Below are 24,070 nucleotides of genomic sequence, written 5' to 3'. Positions count from 1 at the left end.
AAAAACACAAAAGCACAAATAAGCAACAAAATAATAAAACAAAACACCCACACTCCCACAAACATATTTAAAAGGCTGTGGAATATTAATCAGCCAAAGGCCTGGTTGAAGAGGAACATGTTTGCCTGGTGCCTTAAAATATACAGTGGTACCTCGAGTTACATACGCTTCAGGTTACATACGTTTCAGGTTACAGACTCCGCTAACCCAGAAATAGTGCTTCAGGTTAAGAACTTTGCTTCAGGATGAGAACAGAAATCGTGCTCCGGCGGTGCGGCAGCAGCAGGAGGCCTAACAGTTTCAGGTTAAGAACGGACCTCCAGAACAAATTAAGTACTTAACCCGAGGTACCACTGTATAATGAAAGCATCAGAAGAACAGGAGAGAGCAGTTCATCAGGCCCTGGAGATTTGAATTCATTTAAAGCAGCTAGGTGTTTCCTTGCCACCTGTTTTGCTATCTTGCACTGCAGTTGCCTCCTTGCATCATTCATTCTGTTATCATCACGTTGGGGACAGGTTTCCTTTTGGGAGAAGGCAGAGGGAAAGTAGGCATTGAGCAGTTCCCCCTCCTCTCTGTCACCCAATAGCATTTCTCTGTCTTAACACTGAAGACTGCAAGCCAGCGTTGTCGTTTGAGAGAGATGGCCTTGTGCTGAGCCACCTGTTTTGTCTTCCTCACATTCAGCGCATTGCTTTGTGATTGCAAATGGTTTCTAAGAGGACGCTATAAAAGAGCTGCAGATGGTGCAACATATGGCGGTGTGTCTTCTGAGAGATAAAAGGTGACAGAGGCCCACCAGCCCAATGCTTTGAGTGCAGCACTTGCTTCTTGTCCAATCCCAGATTTGATTTTGTGTTTCTTGTCTGTCATCTTATTTTTGTGCAGAGGGAGCGTGAAAAGACTGAAGGCAGAAATGAAATATTTGATAGCAAAACCAAGTCTAGCCTAAGCCAATTGCTTAATACCAGCTGAGGGTGTGTTTGGAGGGAAATGTGCTTAAATCTCTCCTACTAAAATCAACAAGGTAGAAAAGAACTTAATTTTGGCACCATCTTTTCTGTTTCTCTGTATATGCAATTATGCATATATAATCCGTTAGGCAGAATTGTAGAGAAATTGCCATTTTGTACAGCATTACATCATCGCTTCAAGCCATCCTATTTTAATGGAAAACATCACTATTCTTACTGTCCTTTCGTAATATAGCATTTATGCACCTATGCCAAATAAATAATGTATAAGAAGGCAACATTGAAGTCTGATGGTATTGAGAAAGTCTGATGGTATTGAGATTGATTTCTCCTAAACAGCTATATCAGGTAACTCTTCTGTTTTCCCTGCCTGCAGTAGCTAGCTAGCGGTATGCATGTAGCTTTACGAATAAGCTCCAATGAGGCTTTTAAATCTTAATTAAAGCTTGGTCTTGCTGTACACCTGTTTATGATTAGGGCTAAATTATAGCTGAAAGCATGCTGCACTGGAAATAAAAACACCGCGTGAAGAGACTATGCGGCCCATATCAGGTCTCAGAGGTTGAACTCTTAATGGTTAACAATAAAACTGTAGTTTACTGTAGAAATTTACTTAGTCCAAAGTATTAACTCAATCCCAAGAGCAGAAATAACTATAAAAATCAATTTGCTGCCTTCATAAAATACCTATGCACAGCATTAATGCAGTACTTTCCAGGAGTATCCCCTACGAATGAAAGTGAAAAGAAAACTCCATCGTCTGGTAGTAGTGAACCAAAAAAGGAAAAATTATGGGTTAAGACCTTCCAAGTGTCCCTATTTTCCGGGGACAGAAGCCATCCCAGTTTCTGATTTGATCCCAGAATATCCCGCTTTTCCTTAGGACGTCGCTATTTTCATTGGAGAAATGTTGGAGGGTATGGAGTTAAGTGACCCCCCCCCCAAGCCAAGGTGTTACAGACTTTAGAAGACATCAGAAGGCAGCCCTGTATAGGGGCTTTTTAAGGTTTAGTTGTGTTTTAATATACCGTATGTATATTAAAACTGAGGGGGAAATGGGGGGGGGGAGGAAGGCAGGCGGGTGGGCTCCTTTGCTTTCTCTCCCTCCTCTCCCTCCAACAGCCACTGTGGAGATGGTGAGTTTAACCGGGGGGGGGGGTGAGGACGGCGCTGCAGTGCCCCTTGTCATCAGTGGTGCTGCGTTGCCTTCCCACCAGGAGTGGGGCATGGGGGGGGGGTTGAAATGTTCTCGGGAGACAGAGCCTCCCTTCCTCCCTCCGCCCCTCCTCCAGCACCAGCAGCCCCTTTTGTGAGGAGGGCTGTGTGCGAGTCCGCTGTTTGTCCACCTCTGGTAAGAAGACACGACCACCGCCAGTTAAATCTCTACAGAGACTGCACTCACCCTCCAGCAGTCGCCCGGTTATGGGAAACCTTGTGTGTGTGTGTTTTGATGTGTGTTTTCCCAAGACCAGCGAGCACCTTTACTTGATCTCTCCCCCCTTCTTTTTCGAGGGACATTTGTGTGTTTGTAGATGGGCTTCTCTGCCCACCTTGTGTTGAGGTACGCGCCCGACAACTTTGGAGTCGTCCCCGCTTAAAAAAATGTCAAGAACTCTGGGCAACCCTTTTCTAAAATAATAAAGCATGATTTTTTTTTTAAGTGTCCCTGGATTCCTTGAAAAAAAAATCTGGTAACCACCAAAGTCCTTTTCATAGAAAAGTGAAAGAAACAGAGAGTTTATGTAGAAAATATTGAGCAGAGAAATGTAGAGCATCTACTCAGAAGAAAGTCCGATTGAGGCCAATGAGACTTAAACATAAATGGGTATAGGATTTCACTCTCAGTTACTGTCTGGGAACAAAGCCGATCTCAGGCCATTTATTTTCTACATCCGTATATTACTTACTCTGATTACTAAGTGGCCTTATAAAAATTTTAAGGAGCTTTTTGACATTTAATTTCATAGGTTATTAGTAAAGGCCTCCAAAAATAGTACACGGGGCTTAATCTTTAGTTCAGTGAGGATACTTTCAAATGTCATATACTTCATCGTAATGGCAGTTCCAATACAGAGCTATGTGAGAGCTAAAAGTGTAAGTCTCTGGCTCAGACTTCATAAACTCAGGAGGGAAGAACACCATTTAGATATTGATTTGTTTACTCATCCTGATCAACAATGGACGTGAAGTGTGCTGAAAGCTTCAAAACTGTTATTGAAATGCGAAGTGGTTAGAGCAAACTTTTCCAACTGGGTGCCCTCCATAGGTTTGGGGATACACCTATCATACCTGATGATTGGTCATGCTGGCTGGGGCTCATGGGAGTTGAAGTCCAACAACATTTTGGAGATAATGAAGTTGGACCAGGGATAGGGACAGAAATTCAATCGAATTCACATCTAAAGGATATTCTACCTGATTTGCAGTTTTAAAACCAAAATGTGGACTGAAACACAGCCTTTCTTTGAAATTCAAACTTCTCTGAATTTCAACATGCAGTTCTCCAGCCAATGAATGTGTGCAAAAATGCATATGTTAGGGCAAAGTGGCCAAATAAAGGCATATATTCATTAATATAACACACAAGAAATTAGATTTTCATGAGTACTTTGTTTAAAAAATACAAATTGATATGGAAATATGGAAGAAGTTGATGTTGAGGTGCTAACTTCCTGATTGATAAAGTCTAAGCAGCTTGCTGATCATGCATCTGCCCAGATCCAATTTCTAAGCTGTATTTGGGGAGCCATGTCTGCCTCAGTCTAGCTATTCTCTTCCGCAACTTGTTTTTGTGAGAAAATAACATATAGTAGCTATGGTTGTTTGCTCCAGGGTGACTTCTGAATGTAGGAAGTCCACATCTTTCCCTTATAACATGCAGTAACAGAGCCAGTGTGGTCTAGTGGTTAAGAGCGATAGACTCGTAATCTGGGGAACCAGGTTCGCCTCTCTGCTCCTCCACATGCAGCTGCTGGGTGACCTTGGGCTAGTCACACTTCTCTGAAGTCTCTCAGCCCCACTCACCTCACAGCGTGTTTGTTGTGGGGGAGGAAGGGAAAGGAGAATGTTAGCCGCTTTGAGACTCCTTAGGGTAGTGATAAAGCGGGATATCAAATCCAAACTCTTCAGTAAAACAAACAAACAAACATATTCCAGTCACATCATAGCTGTCAACTTTTCCCTTTTCTTGCGAGGAATCCTATTCGGAATAAGGGAATTTCCCATTAAAAAAGGGAAACGTTGACAGCTATGAGTCACATGCGCTATCAGCACCTTAAGTATGTTGCTATACCCACTCTTCTTCATTGCCTGATGCTTATGGAGGTAGTAAAACTCCTAAGGTGCAATCGGTTCTGCTCTGCTTAGTGTGAGAAAGAGATGTGGGGCGGCTGCTTCTGTTAGCAATTACTCGTTGACCAGAAAAAAAAATGTTCTAACCATAGTCATAAGCTGACTGCAACAGACTACAGGTGCTCCAAACTGTCCGTGGGGGGGGGGGATGCCCCGGAGCATGGTCTGAGGGCATATGATACAGCTATATTGCTGAAGCTAAGCAGATCTGGGTCTGATCAGTGATGGGAGTCTGATGGGAGACTACAATATATGCTGCCTCAAATTCCATGGTAGCAGTAATAGAGGCTAGAAATATGGTAAGAAGTAAGCGTAATGTTGATCAAACTCTAAGGGTTGTTTGAATCACATCCATTTCCACACCACCGCCCTCTCTTCAGATGTGAAGGAAATAAGCAGCCATCTTCTCTTTAAAAGACATCTGAAGGCAGCCCTGTTTAGGGAAGTTTTTAATCCCTCCTTGTTGCATGGGAGCACTATATGGAGGTTTTATTTTTAAATTGTTTTTATGAAGATTTTCTTGGGTAACAAAAACACATACATTTCAGTTCACAGAGTCCTTTCTACAGATGAGTTACATTTGATGTGTTATAGACGATATGTTATATATGTTAATGTTATAGACGATATGAGGTTGAAGGAGAAGAGAGGTGGGGGTTGGGGACACACACAAAATAGTTACCTACCAATTTCAGAAGCCGTGACTGTTATGTTGTACCAAGGGGTTTCTTCTCTGTCAAAGACCTTAGCTGTTTTAATGGTCCCAGTGTTTGCATCAATGGTGAAATACCTATCTTCTTCTGCGTTGTGGTCAATGAAATATCTAGGAAGGACAAATAAAACAAAAATCAAAAGTTACCCTTAAATATATATATAAATGTTTGAACATTTAGCAGTGAGCTAATTTCTTATCCATTGACATCTGCACTCTGTAAGGGGCCATAGCTCAGTTGAAGAGTACATGCTTGGCATGCAGAACTTCCACTAATCCTTGGCACTTTTGTTTGTTAAGTGATCTCCAATCTAATGGATGAGGTTGGGAAAGGTGGTCTGCAACCTTTGATGATAAGCTGCTGCAAATAGACAACTCCCAGTTTGCTTTCTCAATGGCTTAATTTAGTATAAGGCAGATTTAAACACATCACTCCTGAAATCAAGAACCTGCCCAAGGAAACCAATGTTTGCATTCCCACATTATTATTATTATTATTATTATTATTATTATTAAGGTAAAGGGACCCCTGACCATTAGGTCCAGTTGTGACCGACTCTGGGGTTGCGGCACTCATCTTGCTTTATTGGCCGAGGGAGGTGGCATACAGTCATGTGGCCAGCATGACTAAGCAGCTTCTGGCGAACCAGAGCAGCACACAGAAACGCTGTTTACCTTCCCGCTGGAGCGGTACCTGTTTATCTATTTGCACTTTGACGTGCTTTCGAACTGCTAGGTTGGCAGGAGCAGGGACCGAGCAAAGGGAGCTCACCCCACCGCAGGGATTCGAACCGCCGACCTTCTTGATCTGCAAGTCCTATGCTCTGTGGTTAAGAGGGAGGTGCAAATAAGCATATTGTACATTGGATTGTTGCCTCTAAGTCAAGGAAGGGAGGATGGGGGAGGGGGAGATAATTTTGTGTTTGTCATCTGGGAATTGCTGTTTCTGTTGACTTTGCCTTACCTTCCAGCCCTGAGATCTTTCACAGAAGAACTCTGAGGAGACTTTAAGTTGAGGCATAAAAATGGAGGGTGTTTCTATGTCCTAATGCTATCAGTCTTGGAGCTACTTTTGGATGCAAAGTCACTTTATGTTTTACTTGGCACATTTGTGAAGTTTACAGTTTCTTTAATTTTTATGCTTATATGTGTGTCTGTGACATTGTAGTGATATACTTTTTATTACGTAATCATGTTTGTACTAGAGAATTTAGAGTTTTTATGTGAACTGCTTTGAGCACAGATGTACATGTGGAAAATGTGCTTTATAAATAAATTGATGATGACTAACAAAGGTGGCACATGGTCAGAGAGAGGAAAACAATAACAAATAGAAGAAGCAACATGTAGAATAGATATAAGTGGACAAACATGAAAAACTGGAAGCTGCGGTCATCAAGGTGAGAAATGAACACAGCATTAAATGAAGTCTTCATAGCAGAATAAAAAATGACAGATTTTGGAGATGCTTAAAAGCTGAAATACACAAGACTTTGCTGTAGCCATAAAAGAAAGAAGTTCAGAAAAGAATGGATAATCAAATGCAACCCCAAAGGTTACCCACGTGGGCAGAAGGACAGACGTTGGAAGATTTCAAGGCAAAGTAAAATAAGATAGAAAGGCTAGATTGCCAGAAGGGCAGACAAAGAACTTCATTTTAAAGCTGCTAACTTTTTAAAGAGGAAACCAAGGCAAAGCAGCAACAGGACATCCTAGCTGACCATTAAACAGAGAATCTAGAACCAAAAGTTGTAAATTCGCCACAAAAATGTGATATTGTGTTCATCCCAAGGCAGAACTCAAAGCTGCAGCCTCACTCATCTATAAGCAACTAATTAGTGGGCATATGGGAGTCTTGTGACTTATGGCAGATTTGTGAGGAGGACCTGAGATTGCAAATCAGTGAGCAGAAGTGGGATCAAATTTGGTCCAAAGCTCCAATGAAAGCAGCATCCAGCTAGGATTCAGAAGGCTATACTTGAAGTTCTCCTGAAGTGGCATTGAACACTGCCACAGCTTTCCAAAATTAGTAGGGCTGTTTCCCCACTTTGCTGGCAGGGTTGCGACCTTAGAGGCACCTTCCTTCATATGTGATGGGAATGTGGGGAGATTCGTGTGTGTTTTTACTGTGTTATCTGTTTTCATAGGTCAAACTTTTGTCTTTAGTTCTGTGGTCTCTGAAAATCGCCCTGAATCCACTGATGGGATAGGAAATGCAAATCCTTGCGCTGATAGAATTGTTACTTAACACTACGTTGACTAAAAGCTCAGGCAAATCCCCCCCCAATTTTTTCTGTGGCTTGCAGTGGGCCCCATTGGGCCTTCCCATGGCTGTGGCAGAGTCAGGAGATGCTCTGCAGGTTGGTGCAACCTTGTGCCATGTGCACCAGTCTCCGCTGTGTCTCCTGATGCTGCGGGGACCAGCACGGCCTAGCAGAAGGCTTCACCAGCCTGTGAAGCATCAGGAGATGCATTCGATTTTACATGTGCATGCTGGGCTCCTTCAATCTTAGCAGCAACCCAGCGCCTATGGTGTTGCAGATTATTGGTTCCCACTTTCCACGATGGCTCCCATGTTATACAGTGGTACCTCGGGTTACAGGCAATTAAGGTTACAGACCCTGCTAACCCAGAAATAGTACCTCGGGTTAAGAACTTTGCTTCAGGAAGAGAACAGAAATCACACGACAAAGGCGCGGCGGCAGTGGGAGGCCCCATTAGCTAAAGTGGTACCTCAGGTTAAGAACAGTTTCAGGTTAAGAACGGACCTCCAGAACGAATTAAGTTCTTAATGCGCTCTACGTGGGACTACCTTTGAAGGTGACCCGGAAACTGCAATTAATCCAGAATGCGGCAGCTAGACTGGTGACTGGGAGTGGCCGCTGGGACCACATAACACCGGTCCTGAGAGATCTGCATTGGATCCCAGTACGTTTCCGAGCACAATTCAAAGTGTTGGTGCTGACCTTTAAAGCCCTAAATGGCCTCAGATCTGTATACCTGAAGGAGTGTCTCCACCCCCATCGTTCAGCCCGGACACTGTGATCCAGTGCCGAGGGCCTTCTGGTGGTTCCCTCATTGCGAGAAGTGAGGTTACAGGGAACCAGAAAGAGGGCCTTCTCGTTGTGGCGCCCGCCCTGTGGAACGCCCTCTCTCCAGATGTGAAGGAAATAAGCAGCTATCTTCTCTTTAAAAGACATCTGAAGGCAGCCCTGTTTAGGGAAGTTTTTAATATTTAATGCTGTATTGTTTGTAACACTCGATTGGGAGCTGCCCAGACTGGCTGGGGAAACTCAGCCAGATGGGCGGGGTATAAATAATAAATTATTATTATTATTATTATTATTATTATTATTATTATTATTTATATTAACCTGAGGTACCACTGTATATAATACAGGATGTACTTTTCTTATAAATGATGAAAGCAGAAATGAGTTGCATTTCCACAAAAGTGACAACAGGGTCAGGGATGGCCAATCAAGGGAGCATCACAATAGTCCCAAAACAGAGAACAGCTCTCCCTTTAACTCTCCTCTGCTGCTGCCATTCTCTCTTCCACTGAAAGTGAAGGCCTTGAAGTGGAGAGAAGAAACAAACACAATGAGGAAGCAGATAAAGAGAGACTGACAAGCAACGTCTTTCCAAGTCTACTTCGCTGAAGGTCACCGTTAACAATTGAAGCAATTACAGCCTTCTGACGGCCTGCAGACCAGCTTATGAATCTTGATTGAAAATTAAGGGAGGCCTTTATTTTCCAGAAGTGTGGCTTCACTGATACCCACAGAGTTTCATGCGTCATTGTGCATTGTCTTTTGGTGAAACTATTTTCTACACTCCTCAATTATTTCTGAACAGTCAGGCAGGGGAAAGTGGATAGGGACTATAATAGCATAAGAGCTTAAGAGGAGCTTTCTGGATTGAGCCAATGGCCCATATCTAGTCCAGCATCCTGTTCTCACAGTGGCCAATCAGATACCTGTGGGCATTCTGCCCACCTGTGATTGTCAGCAACTGGTATTCAAAAGGATACTGTCATTAACAGTGGAGGTGCAGCATGGCCGTGTAGCTAGTAGCTGTTGATAGACATATCCTCCATGAATTTGTCTAATCCTCTTTTAAAATCATCCATTCTGGTGGCCATCACTGCCTCCTGTGGAAGCAAGTTTTATAGCAGAGACATCACCTTGCAAAGCAGAGACATCACCTTGCCAACAAAGGTCCATATAGTTAAAGCCATGGTTTTCCCAGTAGTGATGTATGGAAGTGAGAGCTGGACCATAAAAAAGGCTGATCGCCAAAGAATTGATGCTTTTGAATTATGGTCTGGAGGAGACTCTTGAGAGTCCCATGGACCGCAAGAAGATCAAACCTCTCCATTCTGAAGGAAATCAGCCCTGAGTGCTCACTGGAAGGACAGATCGTGAATCTGAGGCTCCAATACTTGGGCCACCTCATGAGAAGAGAAGACTCCCTGGAAAAGACCCTGATGTTGAGAAAGATGAAGGGCACAAGGAGAAGGGGACGACAAAGGACGAAATGGTTGGAAAGTGTTCTCGAAGCTACCAGCATGAATTTGACTAAACTGCAGGAGGCAGTGGAAGACAGGAGTGCCTCGCGTGCTCTGGTCCATGGGGTCACGAAGAGTCGGACACGACTTAACGACTAAACATCAACAACATGTGCTTTGTGGAAAAAGTACTGTCTTTCATCTATCCTGAAGCTTCAAACGTCCAGCTTCATCAAATGTACATACGGTATTTTTCCATCTATAAGACGCCCCCATGTATAAGATGCCCCCTATTTTGGGGACTCAGATTTAAGATTTAAGAAAATGGAGGGAGATGGTATAAGACACCCCCAAATTGTGGACATTATTTTAAAGGGGGAAAACCTAGTCTTATACACGGAAAAATACCGTAAATTCAAATGGAATGAGAGAAGGAGAAAAAAACTTGTCTCTACTTTCTCCATGCCAGGCATGGTCTTATAAACTTCTATCATGTCACCTCTGACTCACCTTTTCTCTCAACTACAAAAGTCTCAAATGCTTGTACTTTTCTTCAAGTACAAGCCTTGGTATTCTGGTTCCCCTTTTCTGAACTTCTTCAACCCTATAATTTCCTTTTTGAGATGGTGTGATCAGAAAGGTGCACAGTAGTCCAAATATGGTTGTACAATAGATTTGTCTATAGGCAGTAGAGTATTGGCTGTTTTATTATCTTTCTTTTTAAAAATATTTTTTTTAATTTGATTTTACATTTAGTGTTTACATTCAGACATAAATCAGCACCACAAAAATATAGGATTACTCGTATCCTTGAACTTCCCTCCACCCCTCCATGGGTTCCATTGTTAATCTCTTTCCACTGCATCTTATATTGTCCTTCTTTTTTAATAAAATAAAATAAAATACTCCATTGTTTCCATGTTATTACAGTCCTGCAAATGTTTTTAATTGTTTATAGTGTTCTCCAAGGTAAATTATAATTTTCCCCCATTCCTTATTAAAATTTTTTATCTTCTTGGTTTCTGATCCTTCCAGTCATTTTTGCCAATTTGGCATAATCCATCAATTTGAGCAGCCACTCTTCTCTGTTAGGGATTTTGTTATCCTTCCATCTCTTGGCTAAAAGCATCCACACAGCTGTCGTCATACAAGCTGCTGTTTTATTTTCAGTTCCTTCCTGAATAATTCCACAGCATGGAATTTGCCTTTTTCACAGCTGCTGTACACTGGATCAACATCTTCACTGAGCTATCTGTCATGACCCCAAGGTCTCATTCCTGGTCGGTCACTGCCTGCTCAGACCCCATGGCATGTATGTGAAATTCAGATTTCCCCCCTTACATGCATCACTTTACACCGGCTTAGACTGAATTGTGTTTGCCATTCTTCCACCTATTCAGTCAGTTTGAAAAGGTCCTTTTGGAGTTTTTCACAGTTTCTTTTTACTCCAATGACTCTGAAAAAGTTCAGCATTGGTAGAAAATTTGGCCACTCCACTGCTCAGCCCTAACTCTACAATAATAAAAGTAAAGGTAAAGGGACCCCTGACCATTAGGTCCGGTTGCGGACGACTCTGGGGTTGCGGCGCTCATCTTGCTTTATTGGCCAAGGGAGCCGGCGTACAGCTTCCAGGTCACGTGGCCAGTATGACTAAGCCGCTTCTGGTGAACCAGAGCAGCGCACGGAAACGCCGTTTGCCTTCCCGCTGGAGCAGTACCTATTTATCTACTTGCACTTTGACGTGCTTTCGAACTGCTAGGTTGGCAGGAGCAGGGACAGAGCAGCGGGAGCTTACCCAGTCGTGGGGATTCGAACTGCCGACCTTCTGATCAGCAAGTCCTAGGCTCTGTGGTTTAGACCACAGCGCCACCAATAAAAGCCCTCAATTAATGACTTTACTGCAGCCTTCCCCAACTGACACACTCCATAAGTTTTAGACTACAACTCCCATCACCCCAACCCAGAACAGCCATGCTGGGGTTGATGGGAGTTGTGGTTCAAAACATCTGGACAGCAGCAAGGGAGGACTGCTTTACTAGAAGGAATTCATCAACCTCCAAGTTAAGACAATATACTCGAAGCTACAAACATGAATCTGACCAAACTGCGGGTGGCAGTGGAAGACAGGAGTGCCTGGCGTGCTCTGGTCCATGGGGTCACGAAGAGTCGGACACGACTGAACGACTAAACAACAACAAATTAACATTTAAACAATGAATATAAAAAGAACTGGCAACAGAGGCAATGTTATCCTTCGATCAATTTCTTTAAAACCAATGCTTAAAAAACAAAATGCTTCCAATGCTATAGGTGTTTTCTTCCATGAACATTGCCCTCGGTGTTCAAATAACTTGAATACATTGGAATATCCAAATACTCAGGGCTTGCTTGGCAGACTTTCTTAACAGATAGACACAGTCTATATTCCTGAAAGTCATTTCGAAGGTTCAATAACATAGCAGCATCCACATTCTTCTCCGTGTAGCCTGGTATCCCAAAGATGAATTGGAAAGCCCAAGTATCTCCTAAAAAGCTATGGAATGCTGCAAACTGGACATAAACTCAGCCTCACACTCAGCCAGTAATGTTCCATGCCACAATGAAATTGTATCTCTACAGAGACTATGAAAAAGAAAGACTGCAATGTGAGATGAACAGAGGGTATCCTCAAGGCAGAACAGGGGCCGACCAACTACCCTTCTACAGATGAAGCCAGAGAAGACAATTAGAGCTGGAAAAAACACACACAGTACAACAGCCTTCTTTTCTGAATTTGACTGGATTTAAGTGACATTTATTCTCAACAAATTTAGTTTATTTTGATTTGGTTGATTTTTTTTAGCTCATTGCTTCCTGTACCAAGGTTAAGAAATGCAAATAAATGTAACAGTATGAAGGCTGGTTCACATGGTAACAGTATAATGACTGCAATAACACTTTGTGAAGAAGTCATCATGTAGTGTTATAAGTCTTCAAACCAACCCAGGAGCAACACTTTACAATGAAGTCAGGTCACACATTCAACAACAAGTTATCACATTTAGCAGCTTTCCCTAGCCTAGTGCCTTTCAGATGCTTTGAACTAAAATTCCCATCTGTCCCAACTAACCCATTTGACCGTGCTGGCTAGATCTGATGGGAATTGTAGTCCCAAACATCTGGAGGGCACAAGGTTGGGGAAGACTGGTGCAGAGAACTGAAATGTTGTATATGCATAGGTGAGCTATGGGGCAGATTCAACTAAACTCTTGCACTAGTGGAAGCCAGAGCAATGAGTCCTGCTAACACAACCGGGGCTAACCATCTCACCTCCCTACACCAGCTCTAGAAGGTCAGGAGAACCCCCAGAACAGCACATGGGGATAGGAGAGGGGAGATCATTCCATCTGGTAAGCAGAAATCAGCAACACTGAGTTCCACTCCTTGAATTTACAATAATTTTTCCTGTCTTTCTCTTTCTACAATTTTCCAGCCACGTAAGGTAAAACTTTCTGTGGCGACTGGCCATGTTGGCTGTTTATGTTCTCAAGTGAAATTTAGTATGAACTAGCAAAGCAACCATGTGATAGGTAGGAAAGTGTTCATATCCTACAAAAATACCACTGAGATGTAGCACATCTTTGTGTGCCCTGGATACAGAGGCAAACTAGGCACTCTCACCCATTCTGTGGACCTAGATCCCTATCTGTAAGAGTAGCTGTCCAGCACCAGAAGAAGAGTGATACACTTAGAGAACCTAATGGGTTGGGATCTAAACCTGGTCCCTGTACTTGATGACCCCACCAGTTGAGAATCAAGCATACTTCTAATGGTATAATACTGTCCCTTCATCTGCCCAATGAGGCTGAATGTTGGAAGATTTAGGACAGTACTTCTCCATGCAGCGCATAGTCAAACTATGGGACTCATTCCCTCAGGAGACAGTGATGGTCACCAACTTGGATGGCTTTGAATGAGGATTAGCTAAATTCATGGAGGAGAGGGCTATGTCAATGGCTAATAGCCATGATGTAGCCATGCTAGGAAGACAGGAGTGCCTGGCCTACTCTGGTCCATGGGGTCACGAAGAGTCGGACACGACTGAACGACTAAACAACAAGCCATGCTAGGCCTCCACAATTGGAGTCAGCAATGCTTCCCAGTACCAATTGCTGGAAACCACAGGAGGGGTGAGTGCTTTTGTGCTCATGTTCTGCTTCCTGGTTTGCCACAGGCATCTGGTTGGCCACTGTGAGAACAGGATACTAGACTAGAACTAGGGCCTGATCCAACAGGCTATTCTTGTATTCTTGCATTCATAGCTCCACAGCAGGTTATGTTTATGGGCATGGCTTTAAGAAAAGTGGGGTAGAATGTTGCAAATTGGCGGAAGCACACAATATATTAATCGACCATGGTGAGATAGAAGAAGAAGGAAGGAAGGAAGAAGGAGTTTGGATTTGATATCCCGCTTTATCACTACCCTTAGGAGTCTCAAAGCGGCAAACAATCTCCTTTTCCCGTTCTCCCCCATAACAAACACTCTGTGAGGTGAGTGAGGCTGAGAGACTTCAGAGAAGTGTGACTAGCCCAAGGTCACCCAGCAGCTGCATGTGGAGGAGCAGGGAATCAAACCTGGTTCACCAGATTACAAGTCCACCGCTCTTAACCACTACACCACACTGGTTACAATGTGTTACATCACACAATGTGTTACACCACACTGGTTACAAGCAAACTTTGGTGAACTAAGTGTTAAAGTCCATCAGTGCTACCTGCTAAAACAAAGGTGGATAGGAAATGGGCTCTTCTACAGTGCCTGCAGGAGCAAGTATCTCAAGCACCACAATATATCACTTCATACTATGTAATACTGCAGAACAATTAGACAAAGTGGAAAGCCAGAGGCAGCAATAAGGCTCTGTGCCATGCTCCACTAACTCCTCATAAAAAGAACACTTCAAAGTGCACAGAAAACACTTTTTAAAAATTGTGCAAGGTTGCTTTAATCTGGGACATGCACTCCACTTTGCCTGGAAATAAAGCAGGTGCATTAAAAGGGGGAAAGGAAAAGGAAGAGAAGAGTGAAGCTTGTTGAAATTTTCTCTCTGTTTACTAGCATTTAGCTGCTAAGCAAACCATGTAGTATAATTCCTAATGCAGTCTGCAAAATGCCAAGATTACTCGAAGCTCTCTATCACTCATCAGTCACAGCAATGGTTAATGAACAGCATTACAATGGAAAGGATCAATGCCATTGGATACAAAATACTCAAGTTTAATTTCCAGTCATCTCCCATTACAAGGTATGCTTTCTCAATACCATATATACACACACACACACACACACACACACACACACACACAAAATCTTCTAGAAACTGTTGTAGCACCAAGTGAAGATATTTGATGTATTTATTTATTAAATTTATATCCTATATGTGTTGTACCTTTTACATTCACGTGAAGGTGTAACTCCCAAATCTTCTGCGCTCAAAGAGCATTCAAAATATATTTGTGTTGCTGACTTGTTGAAATCCTGGCTGTTAACATTGCTGGACCCCGAGGCAGAACAGCAATTCCCCATAGGCCCCCCCCCCCCCGAAGCCAAGGCACACTGTGCCTAAGGCTGAAAATTTCAAAGCTACCTCTCTCTGAGGATAAAGAAATAAATAAAAATATATTAAATAACTAGAAATAACCTGTCCTTTTATTACATCAAAAACCAGCTGTCTGACTGAGGCAGTAGTATTTCCAATAGTGGGGCTGGCCCTCTCTGTTAAGAACTTGTGAAAAACAGCTGAAATTTTGTTCAAATGTTGCCTGATCTAAACAACAAAGGGAATTTCATATGAATATATTAAACTCTTGCAGGGGTGGCAAATGATCCATTCGTTTGCATTTACTTCTAGTAATTGTTATTCTGACTATACCAAGTGGCCTTTAAAGTCTGACGTAAAACCAGATCAAAGCCCCTCTGAAGACTTCCTGTTCCAGATATAACAAGTGAAGGCAACATTATGACTAGAGGGAACATTCCCTTTAAATAGTTGCTCAAGGTAATGGTTCCTCTGTGAGAGTGTTTTGCTGTCGATGTATATTTAACATCCAACAGAAGCACTTCCATCTAAGGGGTAAAGGAATGGCTTCCAACCTTCTCATGGCTGAAGAAACCTTGTGGCCTGTTGTGATGGCCTGTGAAATCCTAACCCCCTCTCTTCACCATTAACCCAACACAAAAAGAAAAGAGAGAGTAAACACTGGTGATAAGTGGTATATTGAAAATTCAAAAGGCAAATTGGTACTAATTCATAATACATCTATTCAAGATGGCTGAACAATTGAAAATTAGATAGTTTCAAAGATGTTTATTTAGTGAGTTTATCCTCAAGAGTTCAGTGAATTACTCTGGTATAAAGACTGGATGACCTCAAACCAGAGAAAATTGGTCAGACTGAAATCCCATCAATTTTAATAAAGCATACGTACAACTACTTTTCTTTGAACTGAGGTCACAACCCATGTTAAATATTGTATCCTAAACAACTCATATGGCTTTCCTCCTAATTTAATAGGTGTCAATTCCTGTTTGCGCATGAAACATTTTTAATTAACTTGAAAAAGATGAAAAGTCTTCCATGTGAATATCCAGATTTTCACAAAGCTTCTTCCAATTCAAAGGAAAATCATGTTATGCTTGGTCATCCTACTATGTATTTATTTATTTAGAAAACTTATATGCCACACTTTGTCAAAAGACCACAGGGTGATTTACAGCATAGAACACAAACGTCAATATGTAACATATCATAATTCCTTTCCAGGCAAGTAAATTTCCTCAAAATTAAGATTCGGCTCAAGCAAAACCACACAATATACAGAGATACCACTAGATGTCACCTGTAGCAAATTGGGAAAGTTCCACTCAGATAAATCATCTGTAAGAACTTCAAGGAGGAGAAGGTAAAATAATGTTTTAGTAACATCAAGATCAACATGTATCAGCAGCATTTATTGGTCGGAGGATCGGCACACTTCGCCGCAAATCTGAACTATTCTATCAAACCAGAACACAATCAAAGAGAGGGAACATGATACATGTTTAATGTTATAGTGCAAGCTTTTCAAACCTGGTACTCTCCAAATGTTTTAGACAACTCTCAACAACTCCAGCCATAATGGTCAAGGGCCAGGGATTACAAAGGCCATAGTCCAAAGCGTATGGAAGGCACCTGGTTGAGGAAGGCGGTTCCACTGGCTAGACATCACTACAGGATTGGGCTGTGGAGTTTTGAAGGTATGAAAATCATGAGAGTCTTGATCTCAGGGTTGTGGGTTCAAGCCCCACACTGGGCAAAGGATTGATGCATTGCAGGGAGTTGGACTCGGTGACTCCCGTAGTCCCTTCCAACTCTACAATTCTGTTATTTCTAATTTCTATGAATTAAGGTTTTTAAAGTGTAGCCTTAAAAACGAGCAATTGACCCTGAGGATTGTTTCCTCACTGTCTTAACAACAACAACAAATTATTATCATGGCCCCCGGTTGAGAAACACTGTTCTAAACAATTGCCTTAGGAGTAAATTGAACTCAATGGGATTTATTTACTTCTGGATTATTATTATTATTATTATTATTATTATTATTAATACCCCACCCATCTGGCTGAGTTTCCCCAGCCACTCTGGGCAGCTCTCAATCGAGTGTTACAAACAATACATCATTAAACATTAAAAACTTCCCTAAACAGGGCTGCCTTCAGATGTCTTTTAAAAATTGGATAGCTGCTTATTTCCTTGACATCTGATGGGAGGGTGTTCCACAGGGAGGGCACCACTACCGAGGCCCTCTGTCTGGTTCCCTGTAACCTCACTTCTCGCAATGAGGGAACCACCAGAAGGCCCTCGGCGCTCGATCTCAGTGTCTGGACTGAACGATGGGGGTGGAGACACTCCTTCAGGTATACAGGACAGAGGCCATTTAGGGCTTTAAAGGCCAGCACCAACACTTTGAATTGTGCTCGGAAATGTACTGGGAGCCAATGCAGATATCTCAGGACTGGTGTTATGTGTTCCTGGCAGCCACTCCCAGTCACCAGTCTAGCTGCCACATTCTGGATTAATTGCAGTTTCTGGGTCACCTTCAAAGGTAGCCCCACGTAAACCCATTCCAAGGTAAACCCATTCCAAACTCAGTCCAAAGGAAACAAACACAGCATTCCATGGGGCAATAAAATTAAGGATACAAAATGTATTGCTGAACTCTCATGAGTATCTGCTTCAGAAATGTCCTAATAAAACAACCAGGGCACACAAAGTGGATTACGAGAAATGTTCATTAATTGTTTGTTGGATTAGTGTCATCCTTCAATAGCTCTCTCGTCAGAAGCCAAGTGGCTTGCAGCCAGCACTGTAATCAGATACAGAGCACAGCTTGATACTGATATGACACAGAGCTCATGGAATTTGCATCTCATAGCTAATGAGAGCTATTAGGATGGATAAAACATATCAAATGAGGCACCAGAGTCATCTTTTTTATAAACTTTCAGCCTTGAACATACAAAGTAGCCTCCCACTGTTTGACTCTCAGTCCACCTAGCTCAGTGGAGTCTACTTATAAGTGACAACAGCATTTGAAGTCCTAGCTATCCAAAGTCTTCTTCCCACATTTGCTGTGCAAGATCCTTGTAAGTGGAGGTGTCAGAGGTTGCAACTAGAACTTTAAGATTGCACATCATGTTATATGCCCTCTCCCAATATAACACTGCTTTAAATCAGCCTCCCACAACCAAATACCCTCCAAATATTTTGAACCATAACATCCAAAATATCTGGAGGCCACCAAGGTTGGTAGGAAGCCTGTCACAGAACAATGTTCTGTCTAGTCTAAAACACTCCATCTCCACTCTCATCACTGGCTCAACTCTCTAAAAGCCAAAGTTCTTCCCCAGATAACCTTGACAGTCCATAATATGAGTTGAACCTCATATTTTCAACACACAGGACATTTTTGATGGCCCGTTGCATGGGTAAAAATACATATGGAAATAGTTCCAGAATAAGATAAACAGAGACAAGTGCTACAACATAGTATCACTTCTAATATAGAAATATAAGAACTTGGGGCTTTGTGCCAAAACTATATATGGCTGTAAAAAGACTCTGGTCAAGAACTGCCAAAGTTTTACCATAGAGGAAAAAATATTTCAAAAAAATTACTAAGTGCAAACCAACAGAGTCAGAAGAAAGAGCTGGAAAGCATGCTGATGTACTCATACATGAATTTTGTCAGGTGAAAAGCAGCCGGTATAATAAAACCAGCATGCAGCATGAGAAACTAAAGAAAATTTCCTAGCACTAGTGGTAGATTTTAAAAATAACTCTTTTTAAAATCCCCTCTATCTTAACAAGCACTAGCGTATCTAATGACATGGAAGCTGACATTGTATGCTCTGTTGAACTCATAACTAAAATTTGATGAATTATAATACTGAAATCCAAGAAAGCAAGTACAAAAGGAGGAAAAAGAAAGGAGAGGAAAGCTGAACGAAAGACAATTAGAGTGGAATAGCTAGCATACCTTCAGATAAGTTAATTGCATTTTAACTTATCATCTCTTTGTCTATATCAAAGTGAAAAGTCCAGCAGTCCAAGGGCACCTAACTCTGTAAACTTTACAAAATTGAGGTCACCATTTCCATTTACTCATTAAGGAGCCCTTCATTTTCCTCACAAGCGATTGGTCAATGAACTCTGGGTTGTATCCAACTAAATTTTACTCAGAAAAGATACAGTGAAATTAATTGACCTAAGTTAGTCTCTTTCACTAATTTGAATAGGTGTACCCTGAGTATGGCTAACATTTGATACAACTATGTGTGTGTGTGTGTGTGTGTGTGTGTGTGTGTGTGTCTTCTTTGAGGGAAAACCATAGCATATAATTACTAACAAAAATCAGAATTAATTTTTTGTATATATTTGGAAAGTTAAGAGATCCAGTTTCCTTGTAAGGCAGGCAGATAAACTCCAGAATCAAATAGTGTACTCAACAGCAGAACCCAGCACACAGCACGAAAAATGGCTATAATAACTGGGGGTAAAAATGTTAGTTTGTCAATACTATGTTGCAATTAGCTACTATGAGCAATTTCCCTACAGAAAAATTATATGGAAATTTGGTGGTGTTTTCTGAAGCAAACATATTACAATTCCACAGAAAGGCAAAAAGACTTCCAAAAACACCAGTAAAATTGTTCTTTGCATCCTTAAGGCTGTCACTAAAAATAATAATCTGAAAATGACATTTGATGCAAATTTGGATGTTTCTTCTCATGCAGAACATCTTATTTTGAAATAAGCGAAAAGTGTTTCTGTTACTAGCGACAGATTAATCCCCCTCAGGTAAAATCAAAGGTAAGCTCATCTAATATGAGCAATCTCACTTGTCCCAGGTAAAAATTGCTTGGTTTTCTCCTCCTCCTGCAATGTGCAAAATTGGAGCAGTGCAAACATACTTGCAGGGATGCAGTGGCGTAGCGTGGGTTGTCAGCACCCGGGGCAAGGCAAGTAATTTGCCCCCCCCCCCGCTGCACTGTCCCTCCCCCAGATAGTCCCTCGCTCTCTCTCTGCACCGCACCGCACGCCTGGCACCCTCCCCTCCACAGTGGGCGGTGACCCGGTGGCTCGGATTGGATTCGCACAGCCAGCACTGCAGTGAGAGAGAGTGAGTGAGCCAGGTAGGGGCAGAGAGCTGCGAGTGCGAGCGCGCGCCCCCAGATGTTGCGCCCGGTGCAGCCGGCACCCCCTGCACCCCCCACGCTACGCCACTGCAGGGATGGCAGATTGGCTTCATGGGCACAGGTGCATTGTCCCAGACACACAACCTCATGTCCCATCCTGGCTAGGAGCAGGGAACAAGCTCATGAAAAAATCCTAGATACAAGGAACTGCTGGCCATGTAGCTCCCATAGTATCCAGTCAAACCCACTGAACACTCAGGTGCCCTTGAAAATCGTGGATCCTTTGGTTCCTTGATGACCTGTGGATGCCCAGAAGCTCAGCTAACATTCAAAACTAGAAAACACCTCTCAGGAGCTGATTCAGAATGCAGCCAAGCTTAAGACCTGGAGATTTGTGTTCCAGACCAAATAATAATGAATTCTGGCAACATCAGTGTCAAGAATACTAGCCATACTTCTTGGGAGGGTTTTACACATTCCAAGTGTAATAAGAGAATGACAGGAACTATTGGCTATGTTGTAACTTGACAATAGATAAAACCAGGGTATTGTTAGACAGCAAATATTTCTGACTTTCGGTGCGTGAAAATGTGCCTTGGAATCTTAAAAATGGGATCCTGTAAAATTTCATGCTAATCCTTCAGCTATGTTGATAAAACCATACATAGAAGATATGCTTTAATTAATATCTATCTATCTACACACACAAACACCATTAAAAGTTAGAAATGTATCTAACAGTACTTTCCCACACTGTTAAAGAAAACCAGAAAATAATTTCCAACCTTTTCATAATAAAAGGATTAGGTTACTGCAGCATATATCCATTACAGATTTGCATACCTTTTGCTAAAAGGGTTTACTGTAATCTTAGCTTGGTTTGTTTACCCTCCGAATTCGCTTATTTAGAGCGTTTGTTTACCCTCAACATTCAATTGTTTAGAGACAGCTAGACAATCTTAATTTTTTAAAAAGAAAAATCCCTCCCACTTCCCGTAGGATCCAGAACAAACAAGCAAGCCTACTAGCACACTAAAGACATAATGCTAGGTTTAATCTTTCACCTAAGCCGGAAGAAGCAATGCAATTTTCATTTTAGGGAAAGAAAGTTGATTCAGATTTGGAGACTTAAAACCCTAATCTTAAAACATTTGCATCATTATGCAACTCCATCATAACATCCCCGCAACACTGGCATGATTTCATGGTTTGGGGCTTCAAGCTGATGCCTTGTCTTAAAATCTGTTATTCTAAGTTGTGCAGAATGAATCTTTGAATATTGCATATTTGTCTGATTGTTTACAAAAGTCCAAGCTGTTGCACACAACCAACCCACCTCTTTTAACCATTAACCACATGCTCTCCCATTGAAAAAGGGATTGATGGTGGGGAAAAGTGTAGATTTTGTGGGGAGGCAGAGGCTGCTCTTCTGCAGAACACTTGGGTCACCAGAGACAAGGAATAGTTTTAACTCCCACATCACTAATGCTTCTGGATTCACAAGTTTATGTTCTGTCTCCTCCATGTCAGTAAGCAGTGCCATTAACTCATACGGGAGAAAAGAAAAAATTACAGCTAAGACTCCATTACAGTGAAGGCAAACCCTCATATCTATCCCTGGCATTGGGCACATTAAACACAATGTGCCAGTGCTTTGAACATCTTTCTATACATGTGGGATCTTACAATATATATGACCTCTCTCCATTCATCATAATGGCAGGCATTCGGCTTCTCGAGCTTTCTTTGTATGCTCCTAATGCCAATAAACGCATCATAAAATGTTTTGCCTGATACTTATAAGTGAACAACTTTACAAATTTTGTGTCACCGCAGTACTCAATAGACCATCTATTACCATTTAAGAATAAGTATAAAGTGATGCATTATTTAACAGTAAGCAAAATGATGCATTTGGTTTGAGCCCAGGTATATATGCCATATGGAACGGACAAAAATGCCTAGTTCTTCCTTTGTAGGAGTCTATATGAAGAGATGAAGCTGCCTTATAGAATCAAAATTTTGATCCACCTAGCCAAGTACAGTGCAAGTAGATAAATAGGTACTGCTGCAGTGGGGAGATAAATGGCGTTTCTGGGTGCTCTGGCGTCCATCACAGTGTTCCATTGCACCAGAAGCAGTTTGGTCATGCTGGCCACATGACCTGGAAAGCTGTCTGTGGACAAACGCCAGCTCCCTCAGCCTGAAAAGTGAGATGAGGGCCGCACCCCATGGTCACCTTTGCCTGGACTTAACCATCCAGGGGTCCTTTAACTTTTACCTTTACTCTATGAGTAGTGTAGAAAGGTCCCAAGCAGGTGTCATCCCAATTCCTCCTGACATCCTTTTAATGTAAGATACCAAAGGTACAGCATGTGCTCTACCAGTAAACTATTATTCCTTTCTCAACTTGATTACTAGTTTTGATACCAAACATAGCAGCCAACTCCTAGGGGGCTGAGGTCCCTTTGGCCTCCTCCAATAAAATATTTGAGAAGTGGCCAGCCCTCCCAAAGTTAATGGGCCTTGACATTCAAAAGTTGTTCATGTGCCACATTTTGTGATAAGTTATACGGGGCGGGCCTTACCTGGGCCCTCCAATATTTCATTCAAGTTGGCACCCCTGCTAACAAAGTTGTATCACTCCAAAGGCACTGAGAAACAACAGATAAGTAAAAGCATCTTTGGGGCAATGCCAAGGTTTTCCAAAGTGCCATCAACCAATCAATAGCTCCCTCCCCAAAAATAGCCCAATGAAGAGTGATCCTGTTGAGATTTAGCTACAAAATGAAAACAGAACATTGTGGGTGGGTGGGTGAGTTGGAATACAGAAGAGCATGTCTGGCAGGCTGATGCCCTAAATTTTGTTCCAGATCCCGCTGGTCACTAATATTAAGCAGGTAAGTCGCAACAAGTCTCTGAATTTCAGCAACCCTTTCTATTGTTAGCGTACATGTGGGACATTTATTTTTACCCAACTTTACTTTCTTGAAGAAATTGTGATTTCATTTGACCTGTTGTTGTTGTTGTTTAGTCGTTTAGTCGTGTCCGACTCTTCGTGACCCCATGGACCAGAGCACGCCAGGCACTCCTATCTTCCACTACCTCCCGCAGTTTGGTCAGACTCATGTTTGTAGCTTCGAAAACACTGTCCAACCATCTCGTCCTCTGTCGTCCCCTTCTCCTTGTGCCCTCCATCTTTCCCAGCATCAGGGTCTTTTCCAGGGAGTCTTCTCTTCTCATGAGGTGGCCAAAGTATTGGAGCCTCAGCTTCACGATCTGTCCTTCCAGTGAGCACTCAGGCCTGATTTCCTTAAGAATGGATACATTTGATCTTCTTGCAGTCCATGGGACTCTCAAGAGTCTCCTCCAGCACCATAATTCAAAAGCATCAATTCTTTGGCGATCAGCCTTCTTTATGGTCTAGCTCTCACTTCCATACATCACTACTGGAAAAACCATGGCTTTAACTATATGGACCTTTGTTGGCATGTTGCCATTACCTTTCTCCCAAGGAGCAGGCGTCTTTTAATTTCGTGACTGCTGTCACCATCTGCAGTGATCATGGAGCCCAAGAAAGTAAAATCTCTCACTGCCTCCATTTCTTCCCCTTCTATTTGCCAGGAGATGATGGGACCAGTGGCCATGATCTTAGTTTTTTTGATGTTGAGCTTCAGACCATTTGACCTACCATGCTTCAATAATAAAAATATGTAAGCTCCAACACTTCTCATTTATAATAAGGGATCAAGGAAGTTTTCCATAGTACAGCTTTATGAAGACTACAAATTTCCCACCTCACG

The 24,070-nt window shown here is 42.2% G+C and overlaps 1 protein-coding gene across 5 annotated transcripts in view; it reads right to left on the bottom strand.

Moving 5' to 3' along the window:
* The window catches only part of CDH18 (cadherin 18), a 621,618-nt gene that overhangs the window by 26,116 nt on the left and 571,432 nt on the right, over nucleotides 1-24,070 (bottom strand). For all 5 annotated transcript variants that reach the window (XM_083449423.1, XM_083449420.1, XM_083449424.1 and 2 more), the window contains one exon: nucleotides 5,012-5,148. In XM_083449423.1, coding sequence (XP_083305549.1) covers nucleotides 5,012-5,148 — 137 coding nt within the window. The remainder of the gene's footprint in view (nucleotides 1-5,011; nucleotides 5,149-24,070) is intronic.

This window comes from Podarcis tiliguerta (assembly GCF_965153285.1).
Source record: "Podarcis tiliguerta genome assembly, chromosome: 7".
Lineage (NCBI taxonomy): Eukaryota > Metazoa > Chordata > Lepidosauria > Squamata > Lacertidae > Podarcis > Podarcis tiliguerta.
Note: the sequence above shows the minus strand (reverse complement) of the source record. Positions and strands in the feature narration are given on the sequence as shown.